The sequence below is a fragment of the Hyperolius riggenbachi genome, chromosome 4 (assembly GCF_040937935.1).
Source record: "Hyperolius riggenbachi isolate aHypRig1 chromosome 4, aHypRig1.pri, whole genome shotgun sequence".
Classification (NCBI taxonomy): Eukaryota; Metazoa; Chordata; class Amphibia; order Anura; family Hyperoliidae; genus Hyperolius; species Hyperolius riggenbachi.
In genome coordinates, this window is record NC_090649.1 from 149,469,811 (window position 1) to 149,492,535 (window position 22,725).

The following is a 22,725-nucleotide window of genomic DNA, read 5'->3' on the forward strand; positions in this document are numbered from 1 at the left end:
CCCTGGCTTTATGTTTAGGGTCATTGTCCTGCTGGAAGGTGAACCTCCGCCCCAGTCTCAAGTAATTTGCAGTCTCCAAGAGGTTTTCTTCCAAGTTTGCCCTGTATTTGGCTCCATCCATCTTCCCATCAACTCTGACCAGCTTCCCTGTCCCTGCTGAAGAGATGCACCCCCCGAGCATGATGCTGCCACCACCATATTTGACAGTGGGGATGGTGTGTTCAGAGTGATGTGCAGTGTTAGTTTTCCGTCACACATAGCGTTTTGCATTTTGGCCAAAAAGTTCCATTTTGGTCTCATCTGACCAGAGCACCTTCTTCCACATGATTGTTGTGTCCCCCACATGGCTTGTGGCAAACTGCAAACGGGACTTCTTATGCTTTCTGTTAACAATGCCTTTCTTCTTGCCACTCTTCCATAAAGGCCAACTTTGTACAGTGCATGACTAATAGTTGTCCTATGGACAGAGTCTCCCACCTGAGCTGTATATCTCTACAGCTCGTCCAGAGTCACAATGGGCCTCTTGACTGCATTTCTAATCAGCGCTCTCCTTGTTCAGCCTGTGAGTTTAGGTGGATGGCCTTGTCTTGGTAGGTTTACAGTTGTGCCATACTCCTTCCATTTCTGAATGATCGCTTGAACAGTGCTCCATGGGATGTTCAAGGCTTTGGAAATCTTTTTGTAGCCTAAGCCTGCTTTAAATTTCTCAATAACTTGATCCCTGACCTGTCTTGTGTGTTCTTTGGACTTCACGGTGTTGTTGCTCCCAATATTCTCTTAGACAACCTCTGAGGCCCTCACAGAGCAGCTGTATTTGTACTAACATTAGATTACACACAGGTGCACTCTATTTAGTCATTAGCACTCATCAGGCAATGTCTATAGGCAACTGACTGCACTCAGATCAAAGGGGGCCGAATAATTATGCACACACCACTTTGCAGTTATTTATTTGTAAAAAATGTTTGGAAGCATGCATGATTTCCGTTCCACTTCTCACGTGTACACCACTTTGTGTTGGTCTTTCATGTGAAATTCCAATAAAATTGATTCATGTTTGTGGCAGCAATATGACAAAATGTGGACAACTTCAAGGGGGCCGAATACTTTTGCAACCCACTGTGTGTATATATGTATGTATATATATATATATATATATATATATATATATATATATGTATATATATATATATATGTGTATATATATATATATATTTTTTTTTTTTTGGTTGTTGTTCCTGGGTTACTATGGCTGTCACCAGGGCCACAGTTAGAGAGGTATAAGGGGGACAGTAGTGAGGTGCCCAATTAATGTCTGGGGCCCTAACAGTGCCACTGCCACTCGGGCCCCAGCAGTCAATTATGCTTTTGAAGTGTGGCCACTTTAAGGCACGGCAGCTCTGCAGTTGTCCAGGCGCTGCTGCCTCCTCCCTCCTAAAACCCCCATGATGATGAAACTTTGCAGCCCTAGCCCTGCTCGATACTTAGCCCCACCCCCACGCCGAGTCTGATTCTCCTGGCTTGTTTGTGAGGGTGGACCACAGTGCAGTCATCCCTCTCTCCTCTTGCTGCGTGATTGGTCTCCACGCAGCAATACAGAGGTAAGGGTGCAAAGTGTAACAAGCTGCTGTGATGTTGTAGCCACAGCCCCGCCCCTGCATGTGGCCCCACCTCCACGCCTCCATGGACAAGGTGATGGCCAGCTAGTTACAGAAAGAAGAGAACAGAAAAGAGCCTGCCAGCAGCACCCACCTCCATGGTGAGCTGTAACTCCCCGCTGTCTTGGATCCTCCTGACTACCTTTCTCGCTGCTTGTCACCCCTTCCTGCTTTCATCCATGTTAGTCTCCCACTTCCCTGCTGTTGTCTCTGCTAGTCTCCCCCTTCTCGCTTTCTTCTCCGCTAGTCTCCCTTTTCCCACTGTCGTCTCTGCTAGTCTCCCTCTTCCCGCTGTTGTCTCTGCTAGTCCCCCTCTTCCCGCTGTCATCTCTGCTAATCTCCCCTTCTCGCTGTCTTCTCTGCAATTCTCCTTTTCCCACTGTCGTCTTTGCTAGTCTCCACCTTCCCGCTGTCTTCTCTGCTAGTTTCCCTCTTCCCGCTGTTGTCTCTGCTAGTCCCCCTCTTCCCGCTGTCATCTCTGCTAGTCTCCCCTTCCCGCTGTCTTCACTGCTAGTTTCCCTCCTCCCGCTGTTGTCTCTGCTAGTCCCCCTCTTCCCGCTGTCATCTCTGCTAGTCTCCCCTTCTCGCTGTCTTCTCTGCTAGTCTCCTTTTCCCACTGTCGTCTCTGCTAGTTTCCACCTTCCCGCTGTCATATTTGCTAGTCTCCCCTTCTCGCTGTCTTCTCTGCTAGTCTCCTTTTCCCACTGTCGTCTCTGCTAGTCCCCTTCTTCCCGCTGTCTCCCTTTCTCTGCTAGTCTCCTTTTCCCACTGTCGTCTCTGCTAGTCTCCACCTTCCCGCTGTCTTCTCTGCTAGTCTCCCTTTTTCCACTGTCGTCTCTGCTAGTCTCTGCCTACCCGCTGTCGTCTCTGCTAGTCTCAGCCTTCCCGCTGTCCTCTCTGCTAATCTCCCCTTTCTCGCTGTCTTCTCTGCTAGTCCCCCTTTTCCCACTGTCTCTGCTAGTCTCCCACTTTCCGCTGTCGTCGCTGCTAATCACTACTTCACACTTCCCTTCACTACTTGCCTGCCACTACATTTTACTTATCACTATCTGTCGGTCACTACAATATACCTATCACTACCTGCTGGTCTCTACAATCTACCAATCACTACCTGCCTGCCACTGTAATCTGCTTATCGCTACCTTCTGACCTCTACAATCTGCCTATCGGTTCTTGTCGGCCACTGCATTCTACAAATCACTACCTGCCAGCCACTACTATCTATACTATCTGAGAAAGCAAACACATATATAAGTAGATAAATACTTGCTCTACTTACATAGCATATGTATTGCACTGTCCATGGTTTGATTTTAGTGATTCTCTATAGTAAATAAAGAGGAAATCCTTCTTAGGGTTCTCCATTTTAACTGTGTCTATCTTGAAGCAACTTCTGATGTCATTTCCTCCCTTACTCTCCTCTGTCTGATTGTTTATACACTGCCTGCCCCCCTCCCAGTCTTCAGCTACTCCTACCTAGCTCTGCAATAGAAAGTGCATTGTCTCAACTTGAGAAATATTGACCAATCAGAGAGGAACAGAAGTGTGGGAGGAGAAAACAGGAGGGAAAGAGGCTTCAGCCAATCAGGCTGCATTAGTTAAGTCTGAGGGGAAAGTAAAGAAGCAAAAAAAGACAACTGTCAGGCTTGTCTGGCTAATTGCTATAGGTCAGACTGTATGCTCATATGACTGACCTATAACCCAGCCCTAACACCTGCGTACACTCCTGCCTAACAAACAAAACTACACAACCTTGAAGGTAGATGTAGCATACAGCCTGGAATATAGCATTCACCAAACACAGCAAGGAAATGCAGGTACAGTATAATTGAATAGTCACCTGAGGCCTGTGGACTGAGGCAATCCAGACGAAAGTATAATCACAATACAGATGCAAGGTCAGACAGACCTGGATCAGGGCAGGCAGCATTCATGCAAGGTCCTTAAACCTAAACAATCCAAGGTTTGGCAACAGGGAATCAGTAGATGCAAGGTCAGGTACAAGCTGGGTCGTTAACAGAGGATCAGAAAAAGATTAGTCAGGTTCAATCCGGGTCGGCAACAAGGTATGAGATCTGCAAGAAGCTTGGTCAAGAGACAGACAAATCTGCAGCAAGACAAGGCACTTGGTGTGAGCGCAATCTCAGCTACAAGCCAAGCATAGGCTATCACGGGCGAAGACTGAAGGCGCTCACCTTTCTTTTATATTAGCACTAACCAATCAACAAGTAACAGAATCCAAAACAACCAATCCGAGTGCGACATGTCAGCAAGTCAGCTGATATGCCGGTACGCATTCTGCTAGTGTTTACAGCGGCGGAGCGCGTACTGAGGACACGTCCACCGCATGACCAATAAAAAAGGAGCACCACTGAGACCCAAAGGCTTGCGCCTCAGCGTGGGTCTCGGCGTTCCGCCGCCATATGCGGCGAGGTCTTACAACCCAGCATGCCCTGCAACTTCCTTTGTGCGGCAACGTACCAAATAAGAGTCAGATAAACTGGGGAATGAGCATTTATCAACAAGAAAAGTAATAGTGATTTTTAACTTTTGGATTTCCTGGTTAGCATCCTTATTACTTGCTTACCAGATAAAAACAAATAATTGATTTTTGATTTTATGCCAGACAGTTACACTTTAAACACAGAAAACAGCTGGGCACAGCAGAATTTTTCTGTCACTTGCTTTGCTCCTAGGTGCCATGGGAAGCCTCCTGCTTGTCCTCACATCTCTTTTTTTTTTCAACTTGGTTTTATTTTGGTTTATATATAAGAAGTACAAACAATGGCCCAGAAAACCTGGGAAAGGCAAATATTGCAGTACATTGTATCCATAGTATTACAACATTATGTTCAGACACATTGACCGTAATTAGTACATACAGTATAGAGATATAACTTTAACAGGATAGTTAGGGCCGCAATGAACCTAGCGGACCAGTAGGGGAGGGGGGGGGGGGGGAAGCTAACGTCAAGTGTGGTTCCGCCCGGGTCGGGGGGTTGAGGGTTCACCGTGGTATTGCAGGATAGGTGTAATAATAAGGTAGGGGGATGTTAGGGCCGAGAGGAGAGCCAAGCTTCCCAAGGATCCCAGATCTTATCAAACAGAGGGGTAGTTTCTCTAATGGTGGAGGTTATTTTCTCCATTATATAGATTGACTGGATTTTGTTAATTAATTCGGGTTTAGAAGGAGGGAGTGACTTCCAGCTTTTGGCTAGAAGAGTTTTAGCTGCGTTGCATACTTGGCCCAGCCATTTGTTTTGGGGACTGCTAAGTTGGGGGAGGGGTTTGTGGAAGAGAGCTGTCCATGGGTTGGGTCGGATTTCTAGGCCTAATACTTCTGATGCCAGGGAAAAGCTCAGATCCCAGAAGTTTGCCACGCACGGGCAAGACCACCAACAATGGGTTTGGTCCGCCTCTGCCTGGCAACCCCTATAGCATAGGTTATTGGGGATCAGCCCCCATTTGGCAAGCTGTGCAGGGGTGCGGAACCAGTCGTAGAAGATTCTGTAACTACGTTCTTTGGTAAGGGTATGTTTGGAGGAGCTAGCCATAGCACTAAAGATATGCTCCCAGTGTTCATCATCGCTAGGTCCAGTGAGCCTCTCCATCCATTTCACCATTGCCGTAGAAGGGGTTGAATATTTGGTGTACCAAATTTCGTAATATATCGTAGAGATAAGGCCTTGTGGCAAGGGGTGGGAGCAAGAAATAGACTCCATGGAGGAGCGCGATAGTTGTAGTCCTGCAGTTTGGCGAGACTGGATGAAATGGCAGACTTGTAGATATCTAAATAATTCAGAATCTGGCCAATTCATTTTTACCTTAAGTTGGGGCCAGGGGAGCAAAGTCCCGTCTGACACCATATCATTGATAGTATGGACCCCGCTAGTTCTCCAGTTCCCCCAGGCCAAGCCACAAACCCCAGGGGGGAAATCCTCATTATAAAAAAGGGATTCAAGGACCGAAGAATGGCCCTTTGGGGTCAGGTTCTTCAGCATCCTTTTAATCAATAGAGATTCACTTATTGGGAAGAATGAAGAGTTTGGACCTAGACATGGTTTGGGGGTCCAGAGGAGTGCCTTTATTGGGAATGGGTAGATGAGCTCCTGCTCAAGATCAACCCATCTTACGACTCCCCTAGGAGAGGACCACTGAAGGAGCTGAGAGAGTCTAGCAGCATAGTAATAATATAGGAGGCTAGGCGCCCCCAGTCCCCCCTGCAGCCTGTGGCGGGCCAGGTTAGTGTATTTGATGCGGGGTCTGCGTCCCTCCCATATAAAGTTAGTGATCCTAGTTTGCAACCCCTCTATATCTCTTTTGTAGATTCTTATGGGTAAGGCCCTGAAAAGATACAGAATTTTGGGGAGTAATGTCATTTTGACTGCGTATATGCGACCCTGCAGAGAGATATGAAAATGCTGCCAATCATCCAGTAGCCTATGGAGTTTTTTAAGCATAGGTACATAATTAAGTTTGTAGAGATCTCCGAGATCCTGAGAGACTGTGACCCCCAGATACTTCAGTCCGTTGGGTCTAAATTTGAAGCCAAAGGATTGGGATAGAGAGGACTGATGTGCCTCTGTAAGGCCAAACGGGATTGCTTCGGATTTTGAGTTGTTAATTTTAAAGCCTGAGTGGGTGCAGAAGCTTTCAATTTCTTTGAATAGGTTTGGGACCGAAATTAGGGGATTGGAGAGAGTAAAGATTGTGTCGTCTGCGAAGAGGGCGGTTTTGAAGAGGGCTCTACCCACTGAAATCCCAGATATGTCCGGAGAGCGCCTGACCCTGATGGCCAAAGGCTCAATGCATAAGGCAAATATCAAAGGGGAGAGGGGGCACTCCTGCCTCGTGCCGTTCTTGATGGAGAAAGAGGGGGAGGTTATACCCATGTTACACACCGAGGCCGTGGGGTTAGTGTAAAGGCTACGCACCCCATTCAAGAATTCACCTCCTATCCCAAATTTGAGTAGGACCAGTCTAAGATACCTCCAGTCAACCCTGTCGAACGCCTTCTCCGCATCCAAAGAAAGGAGCAGAGAAGGCGTCCGACAGCGCTCCATCTCGGCAATCAACCCCGTGATCCTACGGATGTTATCCGTTGTTTGTCTCCCGAGGACAAAACCTGTCTGGTCCGGATGGATGATACTAGGCAGGAGAGGGTTTAGTCTGTTCGCCAGGATCTTTGAGAAGATCTTGACGTCTATATTGATAAGGGAGATCGGTCTGTAATTAGTGACCTCAGCTAGGTCTCTGCCAGGTTTGGGTATAACCACTATAGATGCTCTGGTCAGGTCAGGGGGGAAATCTTCCTTACCCTTCAAAATGTTGTTATAAAACGTGGATAGTTCTGGGGCTAGCACTTGTTTAAAGGTTTTATAATATAAAGCAGTGTATCCATCCGGACCAGGGGCCTTAGAAGACTTTAAGCCCTTAATGACGGACAGGACCTCCTTGACCGTAATAGGAGAGTTTAGTAATATGCTGCTTTCTGACGGGAGTTTAGGGATAGGGGTATCATGCAGAAATTTCTGAATATGGCTTATTGGTGTGCGAGTCTTATCCGTAGTAGTCCCATCATACAGTTGGGCATAGTATTTCTGGAATTCCCTGACTATGGCGTTAGGGTCGTGGATCAAGGTCCCTGAGCTGCCTCGGATGGGGTGTAGTCTGTTAAGTGTTAGGCGGTTGCTCAGTTTCCTGGCCAGCATAGTGTCTGGTTTGTCTCCCTTTTCGTAGAATTTCTGGGCGGTCAGGCGCATGGCTCTATCCGCCTTCTGAAAAAGCAGAGATTTCAGCTCAGATCTCAGGGTAGTGAGATGGGAGAGAGACACAGAAGGTGTCCCTGCCGCGTGCTTAAGCTCCATATGCCTGATCTCCCTTTTTAATTCAGTTATCCTAGCCATTGCTGATTTACGTTTAAAAGAAGAGATCTTAATCAACTCTCCCCTAATGGTCACTTTGTGAGCTGCCCATCTGATCCCCTGGGAGGTATCCCCCTCTTTGTTGATGTTAAAGAAGGAGGAGATTTCGGAGGCCACTTTTAGTTTAATCTCACTATCGACCAGGAGGGATTCATTAATGCGCCATGTGCTTTTAGGTCTGGGGGTCAAGGAAGAGAACTGCACCAACACAAACGCATGATCTGACCATGATATCTCAGAGTGGTCAGCCTTAATTACTTCAGATAAGAGTGTGGCGTCCATAAAAATGAAATCAATGCGTGAGTATGTGTCGTGCGGGTGAGAGTAGAAGGTGTGCCCCCTCTCCCCAGGGTGAAGCGCCCTCCAGACATCCCAAGTCCCTGTGTCAGACAGAAATCTCAGTAGGCATTTAGGGGGGGGGACGATGACTACCCTGCCCACCATCCAATGAAGCGTTGAAGTCTCCCGCTACCAATAGTTTACCTGCTCTGTGAGTGGAAATTTTGGATGACAGGTTGGTGAGGAAGGGGCGTAGCCCCTCAGAAGGAGCATAGACAGCTACTAGTGTTAAGAGCAATCCGTTGGAGTCCCCAACTAAAATTAGGTATCTGCCCTCAGGATCTCGGATAACCTTATGTACATTAAAATTGAGCCTCTTATGAAGAACCATAGCCACACCACATCTCTTCTGAGGGGCAGAAGCGTAATAGGCCTGGGGGTAGAGTTTATGCCAGTATTTAGGTTCTTTTTTGGAGACATAATGTGTTTCTTGCAGAAAGATGATATCAGCATTAGCTTTCTTATAATACTGGGATGCTAGACGCCTCTTCTGTGGGGCATTTAGTCCCTTGACATTGTGAGTAATAATGGTCATAGGGGCAGAAGGGTCTATGTGCGCCGAAAAGGGGGCCTCAATGGCTGAGGAGCTAAGGGGGCTGTCTGAGGATACTATTGGTGTGGCCATGGTTCCAGACGAGAGTTAAAAACAAATAAGAGCACAATGAAAATAAAATAAAAAAAAAAGAGAAAGTACATCCCGAACATCCCCCAAAAAGCATATATAGTCGGTCCTACATATTTATAAACTACGGCGATCCGACAAAAACAAAAAAGAATACAAAGGAAGGTTAAGTTGAAGATTAAGCGGCCAGAAGGAAGGAACCACCAAAAACAGGAACAGCATATATCTGCATAACATTAGTCTCATCATTAAGCTGTGAGACAGACAGTAATAAAAAAAAGAAAAAAGAAAAAGAAAGGGGGACACTTATCCAAGTGCCCCGAGTAGACATCACAGGACTGTAGTGCTAAGACTACAGGTGAGTTCAGGGCTGTAGCACCCAAGTAAGTGCCAGGGCAGGTTGACGGGAGCGCCGGTCATGGCCCGCCGCCTGTGCATGTTAAGAAATATAGTCAGGCTCTTAATAAGGGCAAAATGCAGGGTGCTGTGAGAAATGGTCAGGCATTGGAGCCCAGGGAAGCAGGGCTAGCAGGACTGCTTGAAGGATCATCCGAGCGCTCTCTGTCTTGGGGGTTCCGCTCTGGGACTGTGGACCACGTGGGCCTTGGTGGAGAGAGTCTCTTAGGTGAAGCTGCAGCCTCTCCGCGGGGTGGCTTAACATATTTGAGACCCAGTTTGTGGAAAACTTCCGGTATGCGGCTGGGGTCGGAGATGATGATTTGCCGACCATTATGGGGAACGATCAGTTTGAAGGGGAAACCCCATCGGTATTTGATCCCATGTTTGACAAGAGCGGTGGTCAGGGGTTTGAATTCCCAGCGTTTATTCAGGGTGATGGGGGAGAGATCCGGAAAAATCAGAATCCTATGAGTTTGGAAGTCCACATGTGGTAAGTTCCGAGAGGCCATAATGATCGCTTCTTTGGAGCTGAAGTAGTGGAGTTTGGTGATTATGTCCCTGGGGGGATCGCCCTCTTTGGGCAAAGGTCTCAAGGCCCTGTGTGCCCGATCCATCCGCAGCTCTGAGTCTGGGAGGTCAGGGACAAGGTGGCGGAATAGTGCAAGGAGAAAGTCTCGTACCTCCGTGATAGATTCTGGGGCCCCCCGGATCCTTAAGTTGCTTCTCCTGTCCCTGTTCTCCTGGTCCTCCCTCGCCTCAAATAGTGTAGCAATGTCTGCACGCATCCCCTGGATGTCAGCGTCGGCCTGGCTGCAATAGGCCTTAACCCCCTCCAGTCCCTCCTCGACCTCGTGTACACGCTCACCCAGGGCTGACAACTCCTGACTGATCTGCTTGACAGTTTCCGTTTTGGAGGCATTAATGAGCCTTTCAAGATTCAGGTACAGAGTTTGTAAGTCCGCTTTAGTGACTCTATCAGTGTCTGCGTTCTTACCGCCGTGTGAGCTGCTTTCGCTGCTAGGTCGGGCGCCATCTTGGGTCGCAGTCCCCTTCTGCTTGTTGGAGAAGAGCTCAGGGATTCCTGGGTCTGTGGTCGTCTGATTCTTTTTGGGACCCATGCTAGGATGCTCCAGGGGTCCTGAGGGAGAAGATCGCAGCGAGGAGGGAGAAGGAACGGGGTCCAGGCATGCTGTAAGCGGCTAAGTCTGCCGGAGCTAGTCCGCCATGCGTCTGCCCTGCACGAAGGTTAGGCGCCGCCCCTCTTGTCCTCACATCTCTTAAGGACATATGATACGACATGCTGCTTAGCTGACGGTGTGCATAACTGGCTAATGATCCATGAAGAAACCATCACAAGCAATTATTTTGGCTTGCAAAACTTTGCTGTCTGTATGGGGCTTCACTTTTTTATTGCAGTGTGAAAACTAGTAAAGGGAGCGAAAATAATGATGCTTACCATTTGTATCATTTATTAGGGAATACTTCTAAAGACTTTTTTAAAGAATCCAAAGTACAAATGTGATCAGAGGCACACACGGGCTTTGCCACACGGGCAGCTGATGGTGGGGGATCCATCGCCTGTCAGGACCTCCGCTGCACCTGCTGGATGTTGGGGGTCACTTAATACGGACACGCGGGAGTCGTCTGTCTCACTGAGACATATCTGAGCTTGACCGCAGCCACACTCGACGCTACAGTATCTAGCTGGTAAAATTGCGGTCATAATACAATACAATCACCCTATTAGCGCCTTGCATGTTGCCATAGTAGCGTGCATTACACCGCATGTTACCACGGTAACATTGGTGCTCCCCTGGCATTAGGGCTAGTAAAATTGGCATGCCTTTCCTGAAGCAAATACTGTATGTTTTGTGTCAGTTTTCCCAACTGAAAGCACACCTAGATCATTCCAGTGGCACTGTTCCTACTACATGTAATCTGAATGTCAGTTTTTGTAAATGCAATGCAGGTGCAATCTCATTTGCCAGTTCTGCACACAGCACATTTCACAAGCAGGCATTAAGACAACAGCAATATTCCTGATAATAATAGTGGGACTGTTTCATATTTTATTAGAATTATTAGTAGAAAGATATATCTCCCAGACCCCACCTCCCCCCCATCCCAAACAACCATCCCCCCACGCGTAACACGAGCACGTTCACAACCCTTGCACGTTCATTTGAGACCCATGTGCGCACATTTGCGACCCATGCATGCCTGTGCAGTATACATTTATTTAGGGTTAACAGTGACCACTTTTTATTTTATTGTTCTTAGCTATATTTGTTCTGTAACAGCTCTACAATTTTTTTTAACTAATACAAATTTATGCAAGCACAATACCGTTCCTCTTTGTAATATATGTAACACCTCTCCCCTTTTTTTTTCTTTGATCTGGTTTGTGTACCTTTGCTGAACTTTGCCAAACTTTGCAGTGCCAACAGGATTGTGAAGAGGCACCTCCCCCCCCCATAAAAAAGCTAATAACATAAAAGTCCCATTTCAAATAAGATAAGGACATTAGGACCAGACAGTTAATGAAATCCCCCTTCCCTTTGAAGAGTTTACACATTGATGTCAGCATGTTATCTAGGTTATGTTTTCTGTGGGAGGGACAGTAATCTGCACAATAAGCAGTAAATAACACTGAGCTAGGTTTAAAAAAGAAAATGGCAGTAGTTACACCACAGGGAAACAGTAACAATGGAAAACAGCATATATTTTTTTTCCATATCTCATTTTTCTTGAATTTGACAGTAACCACTAAAAACAAGTTAGGTAAGCCGAAGAATTTCTTATTGAATATTTTATTTTTTATATTTTTAGTTAATATGGAGTTTCATCCCACTTTAAGGCAACACAAGGATTTATAAGATATGGAATATAATTATACTGAATGAGGCAGCCCTAGAGTCTTATAGCGATGTGAGGGAGATGGTTAGGAAAACTATCACAGCTTTTTCTACCTGCTATTAGCACAGTGACCAAAAATACTTCTTGCAACTTTTCTATAAGAACAGAATGTCAGAGATCATCTGTCCAGGTGACCTCCATTTTCCTTTGTGGCTTACAAGTTTAAAAAGAGTATAGCTATACAGAAATATGTTTTAACAATTTCAAAAAGTTTATTGAAATTTATGAACATAGAGATTCAAATTATAATGTTGCAGGACAACTACATATCATAAGTCACAATCGCGCAATAATAACTAACTTAAAGGGAACCTGAACTAAGTAAAATTATTTAAAATAAACACATGCTGCTGCTGCAAATGAATAGTACATACTTACCTCACCATCAGTTCCTCTCAAAAGCTCACCATTTTCTTCTTACAGTGATCCCTTCCAGTTCTGACAACATTTTGTTGGAACTGAAATATACCAGTTGCTGTCAGTTATATATCAGCTGCTGTCAGTTACAACTGAATATGCAAGGTAATGTCCATGTTTCCCTATGGCTCATGTGGGCAATATTACAGTTTAACAGTGTGCTGACCAGGAAGCGGTTATGGGGTAATGGCCATTTTCAAAATAGAGGACGAAGAATTCCATTAATCACAGTGGACAAATGGGACGCAGGAGATGAGAAAGAGATTAAGGAGTAGACTACACAGGAGGTAAGTATGACCTTTGTATGGTTATTTTGACTTTTTATTTTCAGTTCAGGTTCTCTTTAACATTACACACCATTCTATTCACATTGTCATGATTATATGTAGAGCAACAGGTGAGTATTTGACCTGTTAAGGTTGAGCTACCACCCTTAGGACAATTGGGTAGTAGACTTTTGGAGTCAGAGGAAAGGTAGGAAAGAAATAGGAATGAGGGGTCAGAATAGAGAAACAGAAAGAAGAAAGGATGGTCAGAATAGAAGAGAAACAGAAAGAAGAAAGGAAAGAGACAGGAACAATGACATGCATATTTAACAGTAACAAATTAAAATTGAAAATATGTAAATTATGTTTCTGTCCTCCTGCAGGTATTGTTGCTGTCCTATTTTGTGGAGTCACTCAAGCACATTACACATACAACAACTTGTCTGAAGATTCCAAACAGAGAACGAAACAGGTAGGATGATACGTGACTGATGTAAAGATGGAATGGGAATAAAGACAATCGGGGAGATAATTCCTTCTGTTACCTGAATAATGGTGGCCACACACCATACAATTTTTAAAATATCTTTTCAATTCAAGAATTGCAATCAATTTTTCCGACTGATTGTAACATTTAAAGGACAACTGAAGTGAGAAGACTATGGAGGCTGTCATGTTTATTTCCTTTTAACCACTTCCGGATTCTCGGTGCGTATATATACGCCCCTGAATCCTGAAGTGTATACCATGGAAACGTTCCATGTCAGTTCACGGAGGGTGTCTCCGTGAACACCCTGCGAGCCGATCGGCGGCTCGCAGGGTAAATGTAAACACACGGGGAAGACCTTCCCCGGTGTTTACATGTATACGGCGCTGCTGCGCAGCAGCGCCGTAGAGGAGATCGGTGATCCCCGGCCTCTGATTGGCCGGGGATCGCCGGCATCTGATAGGCTAAAGCCTATCCCATCAGGCACAGGACGGAAATCCGTCCTGCGCCGCTCACAGGGGGAGGGAGAGGGAGGGAAGGGGAAGGAGGCCAGGAAGCGCTGCGGAGGGGGGCTCTGAAGAGCCTCCCCCCGCAAGCGCAAGCAGCCGGCGGCGATCAGACCCCCCCAGCAGGACATCCCCCAGTGGGGAAAAAAGGGGGGGAAGTCTGATCGGCCTGGCTGCTATCTGATCTGTGCTGTGGGCTGGAGAGCCCACGCAGCACAGATCAGCACACAATTTCATGGTATGGAAGTGGTTAAACAATACCAGTTGCCAGCCCTGCTGGTCTTTTTGGCTGCAGAGGTTTCAGAATCCCACAAGAAACAAGCATGCAGCTAATCTGTCAGATCTGACAATAATGTCAGAAACACCTGATCTGCTGCATGCTTGTTCAGGGTCTAAAGCTGAAAGTATTAGAGGCAGAGGATCAGCAGGGCTGCCAGGCAACTGGTATTGGGTAAAAGGAAATAAACATGGCAGCCTCCATATACCTCTCTCTTCAGTTGTCCTTAAAAAAAACTGACCAATGTACCACACACGTGTGGTCATTTTTTACCCAATTATGAAAAAGGTGATTGAAAACTCTGAGAAATAGTATATATAAGGAAATTGACAATCTACCACACACCATTCAATTTTCATAAACATTGGCGAGTAATATCCAGCACTCCTGATAGGTTTTTATTGAATAAAAATGGGAAATTAGTTCAGAATTCATGCTCAAATAAAAAAATTCAAATGAAAAAAAAGGGGGGTCCTGATCACCCCCCCAGCTGCGCGTGCTAGGCAACAAGAACAACATCAGAAATCCCATCATGCTTTGCATAGCATCAGGGGAAAAATGCCCAGGCAGATTTCTTTGATGGGGCGAAACTTAGCTTTTGTGCAGCTAAAAATAAGGCTTGGGTACGAAAAAATAAAGTTCTGATGCTGTGAAACTGTAAAGAAACACTAAGCCTTTTCAGTGCTGCTGAGTAGATTTTTAGTCTGGAGGGTCATTTTAAGTAAACTCGGTACAATAGTAATTAGAAGAAGATGATAGCAGATCTACAGTGAAAGCTGCATCTCAAAAATATCAGTAATTCCAAAGTACGGTAATTCAAAAGTTATATGCTGCTGAAATCGAATAGAGAAAACTAAATGAATTGTGTTCTTGAGTTTAGTTACCAAAACTACTCATCACTTTGAAATTCTGTTGGGAGATTCTGAAGGCAGAAAGGTTAGGAGTCAGCTTCATCTCTGCATAAAACATTAAAATTTGCATACAAATTCACCCATCTAAATATCAGGAACTACACACTTTTTTTAATATGCAGCTTTCACTAGAGGTGTCCATTATATAAAATTTTAGTAAGCGCTCAGTTTGAATGGTCAGATTTGTGATTTACAAATTTTAATCATCGCTATACAACCATATAATTTGCATACCCATCACCTTAGGTTTTTAGCAAATTTTGTGAATATGGTTAGATGTAATGTGGACATATGTTCTTTTTGATGCAACTATTATTTATCTTCAGAGCATATCATGGTGCTTTTGAAATGAGTATAAACGCTATCCTGAAATGGATCACAGTCCTTTATCTCATGGCAAAGGTGCCTACAAAACACCTGTGCCGCCATGGTATTGAATCAACCAAGTGGGCTTTCTCAAGTCCTGACAGCCTCTGCACAGGGGTTGCAGATTGTTTATGAATGCGTAGGTCACACAACAAGAGATTTTTTTAGCGCTAGTGATTTGAAAGGCTCTTGTAATGTAATACTATGGGGGATTTGTATAAAATCATATCGCTCATGTGAGAACACTCCCAGAGCATTACATTAGCAAGAGCTTTTCAAATCACAAGTGCTTAGAAAAAGCTCTTGCAGTGTGAACCAGTCCTCACAGAAGTGACTTGCCATCACATCCAATTTTTTTTTCTCTATTCAACACCAAGAGCCACAATTTTAGAAAATAATGTAACACTGTGATAAGTCTACTGTGTGCGCAGTCTTGGCTGAAGGGAGAAAACCTCTAAAAACATAGCTGGAGCAAGACCAAGAGCCAATATAATGTAACAAGTTAAGGAACCACTGGAATAAAAGGCTTACCACAAAGAAAACCACTATGTAAGAAAATGGGGAGAAATGTTAAACCCTATACAGGCGGGAGAGGAGGCTGGAGCTGGACCGTCACCCTCCAACTGGGAATTACTTCTATCGTTCTATCATAAAAACACAACAGGGAACTACTTCTATGTGTTGATCATAAAAACAAATACCCCCCCCCCCCCCCCCCATATCAAAAACTGAGACTACTGGAGGTGCCCAATGAGATAAAACACTTAAAAAGCTAAAACAATAATAAAAAAATCATTATTGTTTTATCTATTTAGCTGTTTTATCGCATAGGTACCTCCAGTGGTCCACGTTTCAGATGCACATCTTGCCCCCTGTTTGATATCTTGGATCCATTTCAGTGTTTAAGGCTTTCTTCTTGATTTTTCAGATTATAAATTCACATTGTAGAACAAAACCTTTTTTTTCGCATTGACTGTGAAAGCAGCATATTTTCCAGCATAGGTCAGCCTTTCTCTGTGAAGCTGTTTGTAGCGGTTACTAATATTTAGATGGCATTGTGCTGCAACTGTGCTGTACCTTTATTTCTAATAACATTCACAGTTGGAAACATCAGTCATGTTTTGTTTGTGCATAATTGCAATGATTCAACAGCTAACCTATAGCTTGCTAATTTTTCCTAGGATTCATACATCCTGCAGTGCCATATCATGATTTTTAGTATATGTGATGAAAGAAAGCAAGCTTGCTGTATGTATTCTGTGTCAACAGAACTACTCTATGCAATGTTTGAATGCCATTGAGGCTGTTCTTGCTTTATGAATGTGGGGACAAGGAGTGCAAAATGTATCTGTAATGCTGGATCCACAAGCGCTTTTGTGAGCCCTTATGATTGCTGAGCGCTTGCTGAGTGCTTTTTCCCACTCACTTTCATTCAAATTACGGGAAAAATCACATAAAAATCACATAACATACTCAAAATACATAAAATTAAGATTTTACGTGATTTCTGCCGTGAGTGGTAAAAAGCACTTAGCAAGCACAAGAGCACACAAAAGCGCTTATAGTGTGGATCCAGCCTAAAGGTTTGTCGTTTGCTTTTTTGAACATAGATTGTTTTGGTTTGAGCCTTCTGTCATGCTGCCCCTACGTTTTAGAACTCCTTACCTCAACAGATCAGGACAGCTCCATCCCTGGACGTGTTTAAATCCAGACTGAAAACCCACCTGTTCTGTTTGGCATTTGCAGAAATATAACTTTTTTTGTGTGACTACTTCATCCTACTACCAATTACTGAATCTGAGAGAGCCTAAGCGCTTTGAGTCCTATGGGAGAAAAGCGCTATAGAAATGTTATTGTATTGTATTGAGTAAAGTTGGCCATACATCAAGCGACTTGGTGGCCGATTGACCATGCAATTAAATTGTTATAATCCGAATTAGATGAAAATAGGTGCCGCCAAGTGCATGGCCGACTGATAATGCAACCAATTTCAGGCCGAAATTGATCGCATCGATCGGTCTGACATGCTGCAAGATGTAGGGCTAACTTGCGCAATCAGGTGTGTGGCGGTAACGGCGAGCGATAGCAGGACGAGCAACATATGCGACGAAACCCCCAACACTGCCCCCCTAATGTTAAATGTTCCCCCAGTTCACTCTTTACATTACGTGTACGCAGCCGCCGCTTGCTCCGGGCTCCAGCCACCATCCATACACACGCCCTACGAGGTTGCCTAGTAGGCGCGTGTGTGACAGCACACGTCACACATGCCTCCTCGTTACTCGGCAACTATGTGGGGCATGTGTATGGGTGGCGGAGGGAGCCCGGAGCAAGCAGCGGCTGCATACAGGTAATGTATAGAGTGCTCTGAGCACCGGGATGGGGGGGGCATTAAACATTAGGGGGAACAGCGTCAGGTCAGTGAGGTGGTGGATGTGGTTCCACAGGGCCAATTCATGATTGATCAGGAATCGGTCTGTGGTGTAGGGGAGCTGACAGATCTCTCTCATCAGATTTGATTAGAGAGAGATCTGTCTCTTGGTCAAATCTGCCCATCATGTAGATGCGAGTGATTGACAGCGGCGCTCGCGCAGGCGCATTAGAGGATGGCCTGATGAGGTCGGCCTCTGCACCGTCGGGGACTGGGAGCCAGCAGCTGAGAGCGGAGCTGCGGCGAGGGACATAGTGTCTGCTAGGGGCTGGAGGAAGCCCGGTTAGGTAAATGTAATTTTTTGGGGGGGTCTGCCTGGACATTCCCTTTAAAGGACCCACTTTTTTGAATATCAATCCCAGTCACGAACTGTGCAAAGTTTGGGAACCCTGCCATAAACAGTGTAAGAATGGCTGCAGTTTACATTTTCCCACAGAAATGTGTATTTGTCTCCGCCCACTTTTTGGTTATGGTGATGAAAAGTATTTCATTCAAATCCATTCAGCCATTGTTGCGTGACTGAGTAACAAACATCCAAACTTTCGCATTTATAATATTAGTGAGATGAGATGGAGGAAAGCTAGTTGTCAGCTATTTTGTTGAATTTTCTTTTAGTACCAGATCATTGGCAAAGTTAGTCTTAACGCTGACAGGCTTCAGTTTACGTCCAATTTTCTTGGCACCTTAATTACATGTACACATTGCAGATGCTGCTGTGTATGGCTTCTGATGCGTATGGTACCATTGTCACTCCCGCAGGGGTGTCTCTAGCCATTTTGTCACTCCAGGCGAGAAAACCTGTGGCGCCCCCCCACGTGTGGTGCCCCCTGATGAAAATAATCATAACGCAGCAATGTTTTACCATAAGATAATCATGATGCGCCAATCTTTCACTAGAAAATAACCATAACGCAGCAATGATTCACCATAAAATAATCATAACGCAGCAATGATTCACCATAAAATAATCGTAATGTGGGCAGCGTTCACCAGAAAATAATCGTTATGTGGCCAGCGTTCACCAGAAAATAATCATAATCTGGTCAGCGTTCACCAGGAAATAATCGTATGTGGCCAGCATTCACCAGAAAATAAACGTAATGTGGCCAGCATTCACCAGAAAGTAATCGTAATGTGGCCAGTGTTCACCAGAAAATAATCGTAATGTGGCCAGCGTTCACCAGAAAATAATCGTAATGTGGCCAGCGTTCACCAGAAAATAATCATAATCTGGTCAGCGTTCACCAGGAAATAATCGTATGTGGCCAGCATTCACCAGAAAATAAACGTAATGTGGCCAGCATTCACCAGAAAGTAATCGTAATGTGGCCAGTGTTCACCAGAAAATAATCGTAATGTGGCCAGCGTTCACCAGAAAATAATCGTAATGTGGCCAGCGTTCACCAGAAAATAATCATAATCTGGTCAGCGTTCACCAGGAAATAATCGTATGTGGCCAGCATTCACCAGAAAATAATCGTAATGTGGCCAGTGTTCACCAGAAAATAATCGTAATGTGGCTAGCATTCACCAGAAAATAATCGTAATGTGGCCAGCGTTCACCAGAAAATAATCTTAATGTGGCCAGCGTTCACCAGAAAATAATCTTAATGTGGCCAGCGTTCACCAGAAAATAATCTTAATGTGGCCAGCGTTTCACTAAAAATGTATAATTACCTGTTAAAAGAAAAGCATTTACTCACCTGCAGAAGACTCCTCTCCCTGGGCGCAGCTCCCCCGACGATCTTCCTGCAGCAGCGCAGACAGCCTCCGAAGGTCCCAGCCTGCATAGTCTTCCGGCAGGCAGAGCAGGGCTACAGGAAGCTGGAGCCCAAAGTCCTGTACTGGACACAAATAGTCTCCAGTACAGGGCTTCGGACGCCATCTTCCCGTAGCCCTGCTCTGCCTGCCGGAAGACTATGCAGGCTGGAGCAGTGAGCTGCGGGGATGAACTGGCGCGGCATCTATTAGATGCCACGGCCAGTTCACCACATCTAGCGATCAGACGTGCTGCAAGGTGTTGGGCTGGCATGCTCAATCAGGTGCACGTTAGTACCAGCGTACAATATCAGGATGAGGGAAGAAACCCCAAGCTGTCCTCCAATGTAAAATGTGCCCTCCCTCCCCCGCGGCACTGTGTAGTATACTTTACCTGTCGGTGTCCGTTGCTGGCTTCGGGCTCCATCCTCATATACGCGTCCCACATGGGTGCATGGGTGACGTCACACACGTGCCCACGTATATGTTTAAAAGGCAGTGCGGATACAGAGCCAGGGACAGACACCGACAGGTAAAATATACTGCATGGGCCACAGGGAGAAGGGGTGGCGGGGGGCGACATCGGAGGAACGGGGTTACAAAGCTGATTCCTGAGAGATTTCAGGCTGAAATCGATCAAGAATTGCCTGTGGTATATGGGCAGCTGGCAGATCTCTCCCAATCAGAGATCTGTCGCTTGGTCGAATCTGCCCATGTAAGGGCACCTTAATAATAACAGTAATAGGGACTGTGTGGAAGAGAGCGAGGGAGAGAGGCATGTGAATGGGGAGAGAGATATATGTGGGAAAGACAGAAAGGGAACATTAGTAAGAAGGGAAGATAAAAAGGTAGAAGAGAGCTTGGGGAGAGATGAATAATGGCTCACTAGTGCAGTGCTCCAGTCCTCTCCCGTTTGGCTGAGACATGCAAACGCTGTCACTGGGAAAAGAGGGGGAGGGGGTCAGGGGGACACAGCAGAGGCAGAGATAAGAATCAAAGTCAGCCAGACTACAATCTAATTGTAATCTTCCAGCTCACCATACAGCGCTCTGCTCGGCTGTCACCTCTCCCAGCTTCCAGCTGCAGCACTCCGATCTATCTCCCACCTGCTGTGCAATGTATTGTAGGATGAGAGGTTGCTGTGCGTCACACTCTCATCCAAACTTGCCGCTCTGCAGCAGGAAGACCGGGGGAGGAGGCCACAAAGCAGGAAGTAGCACAGAGCTGTGCTGTGCCTGCAATGTATGATGTGACCCGCAGATTGTTGTAAAAGGGCCTCCATGCCGCTGTATGTTTTCCCCTGGACGGAGGAGCGCAGAGAGAAGAGGGCCACCACCACGTGACATCACATAGTTGTTGAAAGGCCCACTGGGAAATCCCTGAGCTCCCTCTGGACCAGTATGAGCCTGCTTCTCCCTGCGGCGGCGCCCCTCCCCCACCCGGCGCTCTAGGCCACCGTTTATCCTTGCCTGATGGCTGGGACGCCTCTGCACTCCCGTTTCCTGCACAATGGGCCTCATAGGCTGTGGTCACATTCATTGTATGACAACTGCAGCGATAAATGGAGGGTTCATTTGCAATCCCTTGGTACAGTAACCCACCCTCAATATGACGTACTGAAACCACAAGGAAAGTGGCAGGTCTTTGATTGTTTCATTTAAAGGGATACTGCAGGGGGTCGGGGGAAAATGAGTTGAACTTACCCGTGGCTTCTAATGGTCCCCCACAGACATCCTGTACCCGCGCAGCTGCTTACCGATGCTCCGGCCCCGCCTCCGGTTCACTTCTGGAATTTCAGACTTTAAAGTCGGAAAACCACTGCGCCTGCGTTGCCGTGTCCTCGCTCCCACTGATGTCACCAGGAGCATACTGCGCAGGCACAGACTATACTGGGCCTGCGCAGTATGCTCCTGGGGACATCAGCGGGAACGAGGACACGGCAACGCAGGCGCAGTGGTTTTCAGACTTTAAAGTCTGAAATTCCAGAAGTGAATTGGAGGCGGGGCGGGAGCATCGGTGAATGGCTGTATGGGCACAGGACGTCTGCGGGGGACCATTAAAAGCCCCAGGTAAGTTCAACTTATTTTCCCCCGACCCCCTTACAGTATCTCTTTAAGACAAATCAGCAGTGGTGTTTCCCGTGTTTTTGGCTTCACATGTTCTCTTTACCTTATTGAAACCCATAATTGCATACCTGTTAAATTTAGCCAATACTATTATTAGTCACTGGGGAGCTCCTAAATGCAGGTACACACTGCCAGCAATCTCTTTACCCTACACTGGAGGTCTAGCATTTCCTCCCATCATCTAGGAAGGCTTTGTAGGTACCCCTATATTGGCTCCCTTTATGGACTTGAATTACTTTTTATATAAAGAAAACCTTTCATTCTGTAAAAGAGAAACAGGATATTGCAGTCTGTCTTTGCAAGGTAAACACTATACAGAGTGACCTAAAATAATTTCCGTTCCTATAAAAGTAAAACTTTACAAAGTAGTGTGAGCAACAAATGCATCATGTTGGGGCATTTAAACATATGAATGATGATCTAATTTGTTTATTAGGGACATTAATTTAACATTTCATATCTGATATTAAAATACCATCTTAATTAAATAATGACTAATCATTTGATTGGAATTAAATGTCAAGATTGTTTGTGCAGAAAATCTTGTAGCCAAAGTATTAACCTGCATGTCTCCTTTTAGCTTGAATCATTTCATGATCTTATTTCTGTACTGAGTATTCTAAGGGAATCTGCTGAAGAGAAACTTAAATAGAGAGAGAGAGAGAGAGAGAGAGAGAGAGAGAGAGTGTGTGAGATTATCAGTGGGTAAAATCATATATTTCCTGTTTAAATACCTCCATAGCGTAGTTGATTCTTTATAGCCAGTTAATTATCCACGTGATTTGTGAACTGAGAGGCAACCTTAAAGCAGGTATCCACAGGCTGAGCAAGCCTACTACCATAAAGATTATAATGCTACCTACGCTTTTATACTGTTTTACGTACCACCCATTTATGAATATTTTAGTATTACAATTTTGAATATCACCATCAGACAAAAGATAGTTCACTAGTTCAGTGTAACAATTGGGGAATTATTTCCGTGGTCAGCGCACAAGATGCACGCTGACACTGCGGAAATCCTCCACAAGCGTATAAAATAACAGAACCCAGCTTTTGGTGCAATGCACCTGTAGAGGGAAATTCCCACCGGCAGATGGAACTGTGGAGTGCAGAGGAATACCCCTCTGCACTGCCACAGATGCCAGGTGGGAATTGTACGAGGTGAAGCAATACAGGGCATGATAGCCCTTAGAGGGAGAGAGTGAGCACAGGGACAGAATGTATGAGTGTCCACCAATCTAGTCGCCACCCGGCGACGGAAACCACACAACAGCGAAGACCAAGTGGGAACGCAATCGCAAGAATGGCGATTGCTATAA

General features: G+C 45.6%; 1 protein-coding gene across 1 annotated transcript in view; it reads left to right on the forward strand.

The window, feature by feature from the left end:
- The window catches only part of SLC9A9 (solute carrier family 9 member A9), a 954,803-nt gene that overhangs the window by 379,038 nt on the left and 553,040 nt on the right, over positions 1–22,725 (forward strand). Inside the window, exon 9 of the mRNA XM_068280765.1 lies at positions 12,925–13,013. Within this exon, the coding sequence (XP_068136866.1) occupies positions 12,925–13,013 (89 nt within the window). The remainder of the gene's footprint in view (positions 1–12,924; positions 13,014–22,725) is intronic.